Source organism: Oculina patagonica, chromosome 5, assembly GCF_052425735.1.
Source record: "Oculina patagonica isolate OP01 chromosome 5, crgOcupat, whole genome shotgun sequence".
Lineage (NCBI taxonomy): Eukaryota > Metazoa > Cnidaria > Anthozoa > Scleractinia > Oculinidae > Oculina > Oculina patagonica.
In genome coordinates this window covers 27,319,494-27,335,994 of record NC_135762.1, presented here as the reverse complement: position 1 = coordinate 27,335,994, position 16,501 = coordinate 27,319,494, and the positions used below count along the sequence as shown (strand labels likewise).

General features: G+C 40.1%; 1 protein-coding gene across 1 annotated transcript; it reads left to right on the top strand.

Moving 5' to 3' along the window:
* Positions 1–555: 555 nt before the first annotated feature.
* LOC144654332 (testin-like) lies at positions 556–16,037 on the top strand. The gene is made up of 8 exons (XM_078514442.1): positions 556–710; positions 3,039–3,118; positions 4,389–4,575; positions 7,852–8,053; positions 8,993–9,246; positions 9,751–10,026; positions 13,514–13,768; positions 14,359–16,037. The coding sequence occupies exons 1-8, from the start codon at positions 645–647 to the stop codon at positions 14,704–14,706; spliced, it is 1,668 nt and encodes a 555-aa protein (XP_078370568.1). The 5' UTR covers positions 556–644; the 3' UTR covers positions 14,707–16,037.
* Positions 16,038–16,501: the final 464 nt, after the last annotated feature.

The following is a 16,501-nucleotide window of genomic DNA, read 5'->3' as shown; positions in this document are numbered from 1 at the left end:
TTTGATCTTTGATCTTTGGCGTCGAAAGCTTCAAATTATTTATTAACATGATCCGACTCTTCCAAACTCATATTTGAGCCGATCCAAAAAAAGTTAAATATTAATTGAAAAAAAAAAACTTTCTCCAAGATTTGTTCCTGCTAGGAATTTTAAATAATTGTTCTTCTGGTAAATCCGAAATATACAGTGATTCGGTTCATTACGGTTCTGGCATGGTGCGAAAAATATAAATAATTGATTATAAATTTAACCTGTGCACACAATATATAGTGAATATGAGACGTCGGCCGAAAACTGTCTGAAGAAGAATCAAGAACCTATGTTTATTCTTGTGTTTTCTTGAGCGCGATTTTATTTGTTGACATAAGTTTTAAGGACTGTTTAGAGAAGATGCTTTTGTTAATTGAAGTCAAAATTCTTCGTGGAATAATTCTCGCGAGATCTGCGGCTCTTTTATAACAATCTTTGTTTTGACTGACAAAGAATTTCGCATACCGAAACGCTTGTCAAACTAACAAACACATGATTATCTTACGGGCCGATGATTGGCTGTTCGACACTTTGGTTCCAGAGCAAAGCCCCCGCCACCCGCTTAGCGTGTTTTAGTCGAGTCTCTCTTCGCTCATACAACTATCTCAAGGAAGATGTCGGCTGCCGATTTTGACTCGCTGGACTTCATTAATTTCCAGGCAGATGCGAGTAGAGGGAAGGTAAGAAATCTCGCGGCCTCTCCTGTTGTACGCTATGTTTTACAAGAGCGAGTGTATGTGTGCTCTCAAGCGCGGAGTCTCTAGAGGCGCTCACTATAAACTTACAAATCCGTTTATTGATCGGTGGGCAATCGTAGAATAAAATTCCTTTCCGTGAAACAACGATAATTAAACAAGACATTTAGCCTTGTTCGTGATTGTAGGTCATTGAAGTAAAATGAATCACTGAGAGTGAACTTTGTTATTGCAGGACACACCTTCGGCGCAGTGAATTTTATCGTAACAGCTGTATTCACGAGATATGTGGCTTCATTTCGTTGTTATGCCGATTAAACTTTCTATCATCTCGACCAGATATTACGGCTGTCATGTTAGCTTGCCTCGAAGAGCAAACACTTTTGTCCAAAAACGGAGAAATGTTACAAAGCTGTCGGTTAAAATCATTAGCACTTTGAATTTTTTATGCCATTTCTTTGGGTGTGACTTCGAAAGTAGAACTTCTGTTGTGATTTTTTCACATGATTTTAATTCTTTCTTATCACATTAGACGCTCGATCGAAGGCTACAGCCTTCCTTAATAGATATAAATCCCTCAGAAACCTTCAATTTCGCGCTGGAATTTTTCCCAAGAATTTTTGTCGCGTTTACCTCGTTGACCCTCGAAGGAATGCATACGAAGCCTGACAAATAGAATGCAAATGTGTACACTGTTGTCCCTTTGTTGATGTCTTGAGCGCAGCGATTGTTTTGTTGATATGTGAACAAAATAACACGGCTTGACACCGTTTGTAGTACCTGTCACAAAAAATTTGAAGTGTTCAGATCGTTATCTTTTAAAATAGCAGTGTAAACTCGACTTGAATTATAAAATAAAATTTGATTTTCTGTACTCTGTTTTTACTCAAATTCACAAATACAAAAGTAGCTTAGCATTAGATAAAACTTATGCCAATAAAAATACTCATAATAATGGGGTGGGGGGGGGGGGTCGAAAATTAAAGAACGATGAAAATTTTGACTAGGCCCTGTTTTATATGGTTTGTATAGATCAATTCAATTGTGACAAATTTTAAATTCAAATCCATAAATCAATTTTAATTGATGTGGTTAATTAAAAGTGTCCAAGCGGTTTTTTTGTCATGCCTAGATGAATGCACTGTCTGCATCGCTTCTTAAGTTTAGAATTAGCTTTGTTGTCAAATGTAATCCAGGTGAATTGATCTCATATTAGTTTCATCAATTGGAAAGTGATTCAAATGTCATCATTGTTAAGAATCGGCAGGGGTTCAGAAAACAAATTAAGTAAATTTAAATTTAGTTTATGTACACTGGTGAAGTAGTGAACATTGTCTAGCAGACAAAGCTAATTTGAATTAAATTCAGCGGTATTTATCCTGCTTTGTGTAAACCCGCATGCCCCCTACCCTCAGCTCCACCTCATTAATTGATCGGCTTCATTATGAAGCCCCGTTTATTAGAGAGAAAATCAGTTTCACAAGTAAGACCAACATCAAAGACATGGCCCCCTGTTAATAGTACATCAAGATTTTAGAAACATATTGGAAAGGTAAAGGTAAAGTCTGTCTCCGAGCCATAAGGCCCATACAGCCGGGGCTTATCCCGGTTTCAGTAGCATTAAGCGACTAGGAGTATTGCTACTCCCCCCTGGATGGGATGCTAGTCCATCGCAGGTTTACCCCCCAGCAGTAAATTCGCCGGTACCCATTTATACACCTGGGTGGAGAGAGGCACTGTGAGAGTAAAGTGTCTTGCCCAAGAACACAACGCAGGCCTCGAACCCGGGCCGTTTGACTCGGAGTCTAGCGCGCTAACCATTAGGCCACCGCGCCTCATATTGGGAAAACTTTATCACATGGGAGGTGTTGTGGCCTAATGGTTAGCATGCTAGACTCCAGGGCTAGCTGTCTGGGTTCCTGCCCTGGCTGGGGTCACTGCATTGTGTTCTTGGGCAAGACACTTTACTCTCATACTGCCTCTCTCCACCCATGTGAAAAAATGTGAACCCTGTGGTGGACCAGCATCCCATCCAGGGTGGAGAAGAAATTCTCCTTGTCACTTAATGCTATGGAAACCTGGATTGGTGGCCTGATGGGCCACTACGCTTGAATGCAGACTTTACTTTTACTTTACTTTTACTTTTATGCAGGCTTTACCTTTTCCTGTCCTGGTATATGAAATGACCTGTCTTTCAGGTTAAGGCACTGCCCTTTATATTTGTTTGGCAAGATTTGATATGTCTAGTACATACCTAGAACACAGCAAAACTCCTAACTGATAGCAACTTTATTATTCTGAAATTTTGCCCAGGAACCATTTAAAGCAAGTGAGATTGAAGGGCAGCCATGCTTGGACTGTAATTGCAAGGGACTTTCTTCTCATCCTTGGAGGTATGTCAGAGATTTCCATATGTCATCCAATTTCTCTGCACAATACATAATTCATTATCTACCATGCAGGCTATGACAATTTTAAAGTGTAATCAACACAAAGACGTTTTCCTTGACAAGTTTGGACATTGCTTGCCTAAATGACGAATTCATCAATGCAATCACATGGGAAGTTGTAATCAAATGCAAGAAAAAAGTTTATTGTAAATGCAACCAAATTTACTTTATAGTGAACATTTACTAAGACAAGGAACATCAGAAACACTGGATTGTTTGCGTCCCTTGTGAATGGTCAGAATGATTACTTAAGTTTGGTTTTACGACACTCAATTGAAAGCTGCTTTATCACTAACCACTCAACCCTCCAAGTATATTTTTTTCCTTGGCGGCGATTTGGTCACTTTCTTCTCAAGTTTGATCGCTAGTGAAAATTTTTAGTCATAAAATTAAGCTCACGCCTTTAATCCTTCTTCTCAATTTTAGTTACCAGGCTGGCGACTTCGGTTCCAGTTCCAATTAAGTCGCCGGCTTAAAATGTTAGTCGCCATGGCAACTAAAATGGTCTTATCTTAGAGGGCTGCCACAAATGAATCTTGGTGAAAAAATAAACTGATAAGTGGTAACCACGGATAGTGTAAAATAAGTCATTTGAGTGAGCAATTTTAATCCGAGCATGCATTCGTTAAAAGTTAGTATGCTGATGTAAAACCATTTGCTTGTGCATGGTTACCGGTACTTTCTTGCCATAAGATACGTTACATATTCATATATTTAAATGTGTTTTATTTATTTATTCATTTTTACATTTTTGTTTTCTATTATGTCTTTGTTTATAAAGGACGGCCATGAACTATATGTTTTTTTACATATATTTTGTTCTTTTCAAAATGTTTCTCCAACTCAAAAGTGACTGATAAAGATGAAATGTTCATGTCACAAGCATGGGGGAGGCCTTCCAAGGGGGCTAGCGGTGTTGCATGTTTCTGAGAACCGATGTCGCCTAGCCAACAGCCCTATTGTGTTGCTAACCCATTGTGTCCTTGTATTTTAGTGACGTGATGATGTCAGTTGTCACTGTTGATATTTGTGTGTCGCCTGTATTTATGGTCATGTTGCTTGTCGCTTTTACCCCTTGGAAGGCCTCATGGGACAAAGAAAAAAATCTGAGTCCTGGACAAGATTCAAAACCAATAGCCTCCCAGATAATTTTCACATAAATTTTGACAACCACTCTCAGGCAGTATGGCTAATGACTGTTTTACCTTTGTAGGAAGAACTGCATTTTCTGCAAGTGTCCATTAGAAAGCCATGACATTCCACTCAGTACCAGTTACAATAATTTACCAGAAGACCGTATGTGTGTTGAAGAGAAACCACCAAGGTCATCGCTGACAAAAGTGAAGGAAGCACATTCTTCGCAATATGAGTGGGTGCCAGCTGGTCTATCGAGTGGACAGGTATGCCAAAATGTAGCGCAGGTACTATTGATTCTAATGGAAGACGCAGTAGCCTAATAGAGATGTTTTTCATAAGCACACTCCATAAGATAATGACTTACTGTTAGTGGCTAGCACCTACTAAGTATGCTAATTTCAGACCAAGTTCATGAATATCTTTATTTTGTTATTATTATGATCCCAACAAAACAGCTACGAGCCCCCACAAACACCCACCCTTCACACTGACTCAGTCAGTGGAAAAGAAGTGAGAGGGAAGAACTCGCTTAACATCCCTGAAAACCCACCATGGTACCAGGACCTGACACTACGCTGCAATGTCTGGGAACATTGAGTACTGAGCCTAACAAGAGCTAGCCACCGGTGACCACTGGGGAGGAGCGGTGGCCTAATGGTTAGCGCACTCGACTCCGAGTCGAACGGCCCGGGTTTGAGGCCTGGCCGGGGCGCTGCGTTGTGTTCTTGGGCAAGGCACTTTACTCTCACAGTGCCTCTCTCCACCCAGGTGTATAAATGGGTACCGGCGAATTTATTTGCTGCTGGGGGGTAACCCATCTAGGGGGGAGTAGCAATACTCCTAGTCGCTTAATGCTACGGAAACCGGGATAAGCTCCGGCTGTTTGAGCCTCATGGCTCGGACACAGACTTTACCTTTTACCGGTGATCACTAAGACAGCTGACTACACGCTTGTTGTTGGTTAACTTGTTAAATTGCATTTAACCTCATTTAACCAACTACAGTGTGTATATGGAGGATGAGTCCCTGGGATATCTGGGAGGCCTCCACTGAGGTCAGCCTTCCCCCCAAAAAGACTAAAGCTGCCAAGGCTGGCAATCCCAACTACCGTAGTTATTCGGTTATAAGGCGCACTCGGTTATAAGACGCACCCCAAACTTGGCAACTTTGTTATGCTAAGTTTACTTACTTACTTATGGCCATAAGCCCTAAGTGGGCAAAGGGCCGGAAAAAATTTGGAGTCAGGCAAGTGGTTGTGCTGCTCCCGATGTAACATTGCTTATTAGAATTTCCGGTTTCCGTAATCAATAATTTTTACGGGATGGGGGGATTGGCCCCATGCCCAACCCCCAACCTGGAGGACCAGGGTTTTCTGTCAGGGTGTCCTTCCCTTAGCCACAATATCCCGTTATTTGAAAGGCGCCGGATACCCGCCTTTTGCCGTTGTCGCTCAGCTGCAGTACAACTGCATTACCAGGGTTATGACGAGGACATGCGACAGCCGACTTGGTGGCAGAGCCTATGACACGGTGGGCATTTCCTGGCATTTGCGAAGTGCACCTGGTGGCCCCAGTGCACTCCACCAGGGCCCCTTACCACCCTTCAACCCTATGCTAAGTTTACAAACTGAAAATTCTCCAAAAACACTCGGTTATAAGACGCACCATGAGTTGGAGAGTTGAAAAGATGTAGTGATCAATTAAAGGACAGTTTTTTCTTACAAAATTTAAATGTTTGAATGTTGTTCATGCTCCTTGGCACAATCTTCGAGTAAAAAGCTAACATTTCATGCTAAAAACGACATAAATTCACTTGAGCTAAACATCTTTCCATCATTCGTGCTTCGAACTTAGCTGCTGAGTAACCTGGCAGATGTGTTGTTACCAGTGACCACTGAGTTTGTAGCTTGGTTACCAAGTCCTCAAGCATGCTTCGTATCGCTTCGAACTTTGTTTATCAAGTGTTTTTCAAAGATTCTCAAGCTTTTTTGGTGTTCTCCTTGTCTTCTAAAGTCATTTTCCACTTTCCACGCTTAGAAAGGTTTGTTTTAAATGAGTATGCTTGGTTTTCTTTGTCTAATTTCAACAAAATGCTGGCAGATACAGGTGTTACTTAAACTCGTTTTATATCCCAGTGCTCGAACTTAACGGTCGTCCACTCGCCCAAAACGAGTGAAAATTGCCCAAAACGAGTAGATTTTTTTGCCACTAGTCCTCTGGACGAGTAAAGTTACAGCTCTCCGATAATTAAATGTGTCGAAGCAAACAAAGAATTTTCGAAAACGAATGTTTCGAAACAACGAGAAAAAATGCCAGGCGTTAGAACTCTTGGCAGGTAAAAGTCTGGGTTCTATTCGAAAAAAAATGTATCGTGTTTGCTCAACTTGATATATTTTCTTCCAAAATACAACTTGATTTGTCGAAATGTCCAAACGAAAATCAGTTTAAAGTTCACTGAGTTATTTCTTTGGAGGAAAGCAACACCTTCAATGCCTGCTGCAGCTCCGACCAAAAGGACACGGAAGTTTTGAGAATCGTGGAAAGAAAGGTACAAATGGCTCCACAGTCCAGTTTGATGAAAAAGAAAACAAAACTTTTTGCAAGTTTTGCAGGGAATTTCCAAATGGAACAAACACGCAATATTTCCTGACGATCGGATCGAATAACTTTCAAACTGCTTAAAGGCACACGAGGCCAAATCAGTGATGCATATATGTACGTTGCAGCTCTTAAGTGTAACGGAGAAGAAATTGTAGTAATACTTACTAAAAAAATGCATATTATATGGTTGTGTTAAATTATTTGATCATAATTTGGCATGTATTTACCTGCAGGTGCAAATTACTTATTGCATTTGCCATTACACGTGGGAAAAAAATGTAAAGAGTGACCAGTAGCTTTGCTCCTGGGACGAGTAAATTCTAAGCCTACTCGTCCTGTGGAACACCAGACCTAAAAGTTAATTTCGAGCACTGTATCCGCAATAATAAACTTTGCGTTTAAACTTAATGTTTCTTATATCTTTAATAGTAAAAGTCAATAAACAACACTAAGTGTTTTCATTTCTCTTGTTTTAACTGTAAGTTCCGGTAAAATGGCGGTCATAAGATTTTGTTGGGCGAAAATACTCGGCTATAAGACGCACTCCAATTTTGGCATGAAGTTCCCACCGAAAAACTGATTTTTCTCGAAAAAACCGTGCGCCTTATAACCGAATAACTACGGTAAACAGTCATGAGCCCCCATGCCAAGCCAAAGGGACCTCTGTGCTGGCCATCAGGTCAGAACAAAGCAAGGGGCTCATGGCTGAGAGAAGCCATGGCCCTGAACAGACACACATCCTGATGCACCCATCTACGTGCATGACATATCATTAGTGTAACACGCAGTGACCCCAGGGGAAAAAGGCAACAGGAAAAAACCCTAAAACGCATGCCATGGCTGAACTAAACCAGGCTACTGTAACACGCTAATTAAAAAAATGCCATGCCATACCTCAACTTAAACCACATAAAATGAACGAACCTTTACATTTTTAAGATCCATGAGTTTATGTCCAAGCTCCCCGATGGTAAGGTTCCACAGCTTGATACCAAAGGAGTGAGGTACTGGATGAAGCAGCGGGTGTATCAGATGCCACTGCAAGATTTCTCTACTAAGCACTGCCGCAAACTGACCCTTGATCAGAAAATGGCAATGGAGGATATGTGCCAAAAGAGACTGGAGAAGGCATTGGGAGTTGGTAAGAACTTTTAATTATTAATCAGCTAATCATTGTTGATAAATTGGTTGTTAATGGGAGTTTGATGCCTAGGAAGTAGGAAGACCGCCACAAATTGTGTGATAGTGAGATATACATTGTGTAGACCAAGGATGGGTAACCACCCAGGGTTGTCACAGAATTTTGAAGTACATTTAGGTGTCTAGATGATTTTGCTATATTTTTCTAAGAATCATTAGAATAGCTTATAGCAACCCTGCCATCCTATAGGACTACCGGTAGTAGTGTCTGACCAATCCAGCAGTCAGCCCTCATACCAACATGATCCCCAGGATTGCCACAGGTCAGAAAATGGTCAGGGAAAAATAAAATTCTTCAAGATAACGGAAAAGTTAGAGAATTTTTTCTTGAGACAGGGAAAATTGACACTGATATTGAAGATCTGATAGGGAAAAAATTGAGGTTATATCACCGCTGATGAAATACCATTGAATGCTGGAAGACATATTTCAGGTCAATGTGATCTTAGCAAATTATGCTATTTCCTTTGGAAATGGAGGCTGAATGCTGCAACAAATTATATCGGACATTTTGCATTTTTTGGTGAGGGAAATTTGTCTTTTATCAGGGAAAAGTCTGAATTTTTGAAAACTGATATCTGTGGCAGCTATGAAATTCTCCCATCAGTAAGATAATTATTATACCATTAGACTATTAAAAAATGCTGAGCTACATATTATGACTACAAGCAGCCCAGTCAAAACGTGCCTGCAGCTGGGGATTTTGCCACCCACAACAAAATATTCGCCGCCCACTCCACACTCTAGTTCATCAGCACTTCAGCCTCTGTCATACAGACATCAAGGGGACAGGAAGGTTAGAAGGACACCTCCATAGTATGGGAGGTGACCATATTATAGAGATGCAAGGAGAGGATTGACTGTAGTCTGTGGTTTGCAGGCGCAGTGAAGACAGGCCTTACAATGCCAGCATCTTGTGCAAGGTGCAGCACACCTATGAACATTGGTGAGATGGCTGTGTTTGCGTTGCGTGCGGGACCTGACATGTGCTGGCATGTGCAGTGTTTTGTGTGCTATGAAGATGGTGAGCTGCTAGTGGATCACATCTACTGCTGGGATGCAGAGAAGCAGAAGCTGTACTGTCCACGACATTGGAGTGAGTCACTAAAGCCTCGGTGTGCTGGCTGTGAAGAGGTACATTTGCATCCATCCTTGTATCCCAGGGGGGTACTTGGGATTTCAAGTGACACGGATGATAGAAGCATTTTTTGGGTTTGACAGTTTCGATTTGGGGATTATTTTGGGTAGGAAAATTTGGCAAGTATTTTTTTGATTAAATAAGGGATTTTTTGGGGTATTAAAAACAATCTTAAGATTCGTGGTAGTGCTTTGGCTGTGTAGTTCTGCAAATTAAGTACAAACAAAGTTGTGCCGCTGTTGATTTGTGGGGGGTTAATTTTTGGTTTAGGGATTTTTGGGGGTTTCTTGGAAGTCCTAGGGATTTGGGGGGTCTTGATTTTTGCCCCCATTCATTCATCCCCCTCAGTGTAAATTTCTGGATCTTTATCTGCTTTCATTGCTGAGTGATACAAGAAATTTTCTAGAGAGCATCTATATTAAGCACTTCACTATCATTATTATCGTCACCACATCATTTGAGGCATTAACCCTCATCATGAATTGTTTTGTCTTTCATAGGTGATCTATGTTGGGGAGTATTCTCAGGCCATGGATCAGAACTGGCATCCAGGTCACCTCTGCTGTTTCTTCTGTGACGAGTCCCTGGCAAATCAGAAATTTGTGACAGTTGAAGGACAGCCATCTTGCGTCAACTGCTATGACAAGAAGTTTGCCAATAACTGCGAGAATTGTAAGAAGCCCATTGGTCCTGGCACTAAAGATGTTGACGTCCGTGGCAAACACTGGCATGAGGAATGCTTTGTATGCTCTCAGCCGGACTGTAACAAGCCTTTGGTAGGTTTCTTGTTAACATACAACCCCCATACAACCCCTCTTGACCACAGGGCTGTCATTAAACTTTTAAGCAGCCATAACATTAAATGATAAGTTGAATGGTGACTTGGATAAAGTGAAAATAAGTCAAAGAAGCTTTCTCAAGTTGAATACTATCATTTCAAAATATTGAACCTTGCAGCTATAGCTCAATAGTTAGAGTGTCCAACCAGTATCTGGAAGGTCATGGATTTGACTCCCATTAAGGGGCTCAGAAAATCCTTTTTCTGAGTATTTGATTTGAGAACACTCCTTCACTCATTGCATTAAAGTTATCACCTGTAGCATTTTGCTCTGTTCACAACTGTAGTATAACACCAACCCACAACATTGAGTGAACTCAGCCATATCAGGTGTTACAGGTTACAGCCCTTAATGACAGCCCTGTCTCCATGTCCTTTACTCTTTGACCAACAAAAAATCATGTACATGAACAGGGGTGGATCTAGGGGGAGGGTGCAGGGGGTGTGCACACACCGCCCCCCCCCCCCCAGACATGACCTGCGTTTTTCTAGTTCAACTGGGGACACTCCCATATATGAGCTATATAGGTATGTGCCGCTGTGAAGGGTATGGTTTTCAAGCAGTTTAGTCTGGGATGGCGTATAGAAATCAGAGAGTTTTGGTCTAGAAAAGGGTATCATTTGCCGGGAAACTGATTGGTGGTATGACGAATTAAGTCCAGAATAGGAATAAAAAATTTGAAGAGAAAGAGGCTTTCTTACAGTGAAACGAACTCAACCGGGGCCACTCAACGTTTTTTAGCCAATCACAAGACGAGTTCAAAACAAAAGAATTGGAGTTCCTTGGTCAGGGGACCAATCACAGTGAAGGGCAATTTTAACTCTTCGCTTGACTAAATACGGTGCGAAGGCATGCTAAAGTGTTGTTTTTACGGCAACAAAATATAATTTTGTTCAGTTCGTTTACGGTTAAGGCGAAAGTCTGCCGGTAATCTGGAACACTGGACGGAATCAACGTAAATACGTTTACCGAATTACGGCCGCGAATATTTTTGAAGACTGAAAGGATTCAGCGTATCACCGAATAAAGACTGAACGAACTGATGAACATAGTGAAATAAATTTACCGGCCCCTTCACGGCCAGCTCAATATTTTCCGAAAGACGGCTTGGAATGTCGAAGACGAAAGCTTGGGTAATTTACCGAATATTACGGCCGGGAGTTTCAAAGACTGAACGGACTCAACGTAAATATAAAATTTACCGAAGCTACAATATGACACATTTTCCGAAACACGGCCGGGAATGTCGAAGACGAAAGCTTATGTCAGTTTTCCTCAAATTGCGGTTGACAACTTTGAACACGAAACGGGCTCAACGTAAATTTATATAACTTTACCAAATTACAGCCGCTAACTAGTATGCGTGAACCTCTCACGTTTCTGTTTTGTTGAGTTTTATCCGGCGATGAATATTTATGGTTCGAAATGTTTGCCGTTGTAATTTGTTCATTAGGTACAATGTTCTTTTTATCACTGTATCACTGTATATGTATCACTGATGTAATACACTGAGTTTATCTCTTTGTTGACCGGTGTTGATTCACTTGTTGTTTTTTAATACTGAAAAATGTATGATGTATCAGCCTCGAAAATTTCACATACTCTGCATTGTGTTACGTAGTACAGTATGTTGCCCTATTACCGGACACTTTTTGCACTTACCATAATATCTTACTTCAAAACAGCACTAACGAGCTGAAACTTACCCACAATGTAGCTTCCACTGCTGGTAAGTAGGTCGTGGAGTTTTATCTTCTAAATCTCTTTGGCTTCTTTGTAATCATGGAAAGAGTTGGTCAAATTCGGTGCCCTAATTCCGGACGAGTTGCCCTAATTCCGGACGATCGTTACGAGGAAAATACTCCCTTTCTCTCGGAAATATTATTCCTGATCATGGCAAAATATAAGTCATTAGGGCTGAAGAAATGATTATTCTTTTGAAAAATTGTCTTTCAGGCAAAATTTAACGCATTTTTCTTTCAATTTTAGCGAGGAAATCATCAGGCCATTGACATAAACAATGTTCAGCGAATGTTTCGGCCACTTGAAACGAAGTTCGCCAAGGAAGATTAATCAATACCAAAACAGGTATCGAAGCTTTAATACAGCACAGACAGTTACAAAATGCTTGTTTTTCAAGACCTATTCCATAAAATTGTTTTCCAGTAGGTAAACAAGTTTGCTGTAGGTATGCGTCCGGAATTAGGCACACCTCATCAAAAATTCAACTTAACTCTTTGGTGACCGTGCTCGGGAATTAAGAGCGAAAACTGAAAATTTATTATATGCTGATAAACCTAGTCCTTTTACCTTTACTTTAATATATAAATAAATATAATATATCGCGCACTTTGCGAGAGCAGAGCGCTTTATTGAAACGATGTAGTTTGACGCGCTGTAAAACCGGATTTACGAAGAAAAATTTTTTTACCTACCTCCACGAAAACTTGAATTTTCCCCTCTAAACGGAGCGCAGCTCGGCCGAAAAAAGAGCAAACGAAAGCAGACTAATCGCTAAGTCTTCTGAACTTTTTGTTTAACTTAATTTTACTGTTACGACGATATACGAAATTTTTAAGTCGAAGTGTCCGGAAATAGGGGTGTCCGGGAAATAGGGCAACATACTGTATTTATTTTATTTAGAGTTCTTTGTACTTCAAATTTCCGAGCCATCCTCATTTATTTGAGTTTGGTCGATTTAGTCTTCAAAATACCCAGACGTAGCTTTATAATTTCGGCAAATAGACTGGTTTGCGGAAAAGCCGTTTCGTCTTCACAGTTTCAGCCGCTGTCAATTCGGTAAATAAATTTGTGTCGAGTCCGTTTTGTCTTCATTCCAGGCGCAGGTCATGCTTTTTCGTTGAGTCCGTTCAGTCTTCAAAATTCCCGGCTGTCATTCGGTAAACGTATTTACGTTGATTCCGTCCAGTGTTCCAAATAACCGGCAGACTTTCTTCTTAACCGTAAACGAAATGAACAAAATTATATTTTGTTGCCGTAAAAACAACACTTTAGCGTGCCTTCGCATCGTATTCAGTCAGCGAAGAGTTAAAATTGCCCTTCACTGTGATTGGTCCCCTGACCAAGGAACTCCAATTCTTTGTTTCAAACTTGTCTTGTGATTGGCTAAAAAACGTTGGGTGGCCCCGGTTGAGTTTGTTTCACTGTAATTGTCAACAAAATCTTTGCGGCATTGTTGTTGACAGACCACTAGCATGACCTTCTGAACTTGTGGGCTCATTTGCAGGAAACGAACGCATCAATTTTAATTGGCTAATTTCAAACAGCATGTCAAAAGACAATGTTGAAAAATGGATATCAAAAAATAGCCGCTATGCACATAACACTGAAAGCAGTTGTAATATCGGTAGAATTTCTTGTAATGAGGCAGGTTATGATTGTTTTTATTGATTTACTTTTGTAGCTCAATCAAGGATTCACCTTCAAGGATGAGAAGCTTATCTGCCATGCTTGCCGTGGCATTACACCATCCAAGGTCTGTGAGGCGTGTGGCGGTGATTTTGCTCCAGGAGAGAAAAAGGTTGGGTACCAGAGCAAAACCTTCCACGAGAAATGTTTCATTTGTGATGAATGCAAAAGGCCCATTGGAACTCAGCAATTTATTAGAAGAGATGACAAGCGCTTGTGTGGAAAATGCTATGATGCAGGTTATGCTAAGGTAAGTCACAGTTGTAGCAATTTACTAAACTTTTACTATTTTTTGGAAGGGGGTTCAGGGAGGGGGGGATATGGTAGAGTATTTTGTAATAGATTGTTTTAATGTTGCAAGTCATAGGTGACCCCCTTTGTTGTGAAATGAAAGGCAAAGGTTAACATACAAAATCTCAATCAAATTTAATTTTGACCTCTAACATACTCTTTATTTTAATACCTGAAAACTGCATTATAGCTAAATTTCTTGTGGGTATGTTTCTCATAAAACGAAGCATTCTTGAGCAAAGTACAGGGCTGCAAATAACAGTTGGACATTGGCCGACCAAGATTTGCTCATGTCCGACGAAATCCCAAGTGTGGTCGGACATGGTGTCCAGACAATTTTTAGATCGTAAATCATTTTACGGCAACAATGAATAAATTCAACCTTTTGTTTTTGATGATGTCCGACGACAATTTTGTTTTGTCTGACCAAGATGGTGACTTAGTAGGACAAATGTCCTTTCAAGTGAAAAAAATTATTTATGTTAAAATGGAACAACACCTCTGTTTCAAAGTATTTATAATCTGATAAAAAATTGTTTGTTTATCCAGACTTGTGCCAGGTGTAATGAGACTATCAAGTCGAGCTCCGTAAAGCATGATGGTAATGCATACCACTCAGAATGCTTTGTCTGCACAATGTGTTCAAATCCACTTGCTGGGAAGCCGTTCACCAAGCATGAGAAAAACAACGTCTGCCAAGATTGCTACCGCAATAATTATGCAAAGAGGTGTGCCGCTTGCGAGAAGCTGATAGAAGGAAGCGTCAAGTTTGTGGCTTACGATGAGAAGTTCTTCCACAGAGATTGCTTCACATGTGCAAAGTGTGGCATACCATTAGCTGGAGAGAAATTCCGTGTGGTAGCGGATGAGAAAGTCTGCATCAAATGCAGTTCTTAGATAAGTTAAGCTGGTAACTGTGAGTCTGCAAGGCTGATAGTCATTATGCAAAGCCTTGCAGCTCAGTAAGGGATCAAATTGTCATAGACAATCTAATTGGCTAGACAGTATTGAAGAAGTTGTGTTGAACTAAAGACTAAACTATACGATATAGGTTACACTTTTTATTAGAATACGAGTAGTCCTTAGTTTTTCAGGTTTAGTTGAGTCGGCAAGTGCATGCGTGATAATGACTTCGCACAAGGAAATACGATGCGTGGGACAGAGAAAAAGTTCATTTTGTGTTTCCTCTTGTGAGGTGATTTTCACACGCTCACAAGCTTGCTACTCGACTGACCCTGATAAAAGTTAAGGGACTACTCGTAGTCTTAACGTTTTAGGCCTTGGAGTGATATTTAAATTCTTATTTTTAACGAAGTACATTTAGGCCGGTCTGGACCTATCTTTTAACTGATAACCAATTTAGAGATTCTAAGTGTTTGGTTTCTAACATTTATTACCATTTACATATTAGTCGATAAGTTTTATGCAGTATTTTTAAAGTATTTTAACTGTTTTATTGATTCAACTGATTGCTGTATTGTTACATAGTGTTATTTTCGAGAAAACAGAAAATAATAGGAAGTATAGTACATCACAGTGATGTGTAATTGTTATCATTATTATTGAATTACCATAAGCAAGAAATTTTTCTCAGAACTTGGTTGTTGTTTTCAGGGCTATGGGCACAATTTTGTTGTCTATTATTCTAGAAAATTATAAACAAAAGGTTACGCTTGGGTTTACTTGTTGGCAGAATTTAACTGCCCTAAGGTTGTGTCTTGAAAATACTTTTTTTAGTCTTGGGCATAGACTTGAGAGAGAGTTGTCATTTTAAGATACCATATTTTCTCAATTAAACGCACCCGGCATTTATTTCAAACTTGGTCTGGTGAACCCGGCGTTTATTTGAAGCCGGTGTTTAATCAGGGCTCGGCGTTTATTAACGAAAAAAAACTTTTCGTTATTTTTCAAGTTGATTTATTATTACCCATCCTCTGATTCCTAAGGCTAGTTTGTCAAGGCACAACAATTATTCCCTTTGTCCCGCCCCGACAAACTGTCTCTGGGTCTCCGAGGATGATTATTGCATATGGCACGTTGCAATCAAGATGTGTGACAATCAGAACCGAAACAATATATGAACAACATGGGAACAAGTAAATGTTACAGATATAAAGTTTTAAGTTGATAAACAGCAACGCCTGGACCTCGAATAAACGCCGGTCCTCAATCAAACGCCCCCTGTGTTTACCCGGTCGGTATATAAAAATTAGCAGTTTTAACCCAGCGTTTAATTGGTGTCCGGCGTTAAATCGAGACAATATGGTAGGCTACATAGGAGGCACTAAGGATTAATTTTGTTCCTTTGCTTTTATCATTTTCTAAAATTCAACTCTGTATAACGAGGGTAGCACATAACATTCTTCCACTGATAAACTGGTGGCCCTCGAATTCTCAAACAAATTGGAATAATTTATTTAGAAATGCTGGTTTTGCAGAGGGACGTGAAGAAAAACTAGTAGTTAGGTTCATAATTTAAAATGTGAAAATAAATGCCAAACTTTCCAAAATTCTAGAACTTTTATGCTAGTGTTCTTTGGTGTGAAGTCGTGAAATCTTTCAAAAGATTTTGCTATGAGCCAAAGAACTTAAAAGTACTTATGTGTAGGAAACTAATTTTGTCATGGCATCCAAAATGATTAACTTAAAATAATTATTAAGAAGCTTAGAAATTCTTATCACAAGTCAAAAT

Bases quoted from the DNA above. Each gene is read 5' to 3' on its own strand.
- LOC144654332 (XM_078514442.1), top strand. From the start codon at position 645: ATGTCGGCTGCCGATTTTGACTCGCTGGACTTCATTAATTTCCAGGCA. The intron at 8,054-8,992 runs GTAAGAACTTTT...TGTGGTTTGCAG, and splicing joins GGAGAAGGCATTGGGAGTTG to GCGCAGTGAAGACAGGCCTT. The intron at 13,769-14,358 runs GTAAGTCACAGT...TTGTTTATCCAG, and splicing joins ATGATGCAGGTTATGCTAAG to ACTTGTGCCAGGTGTAATGA.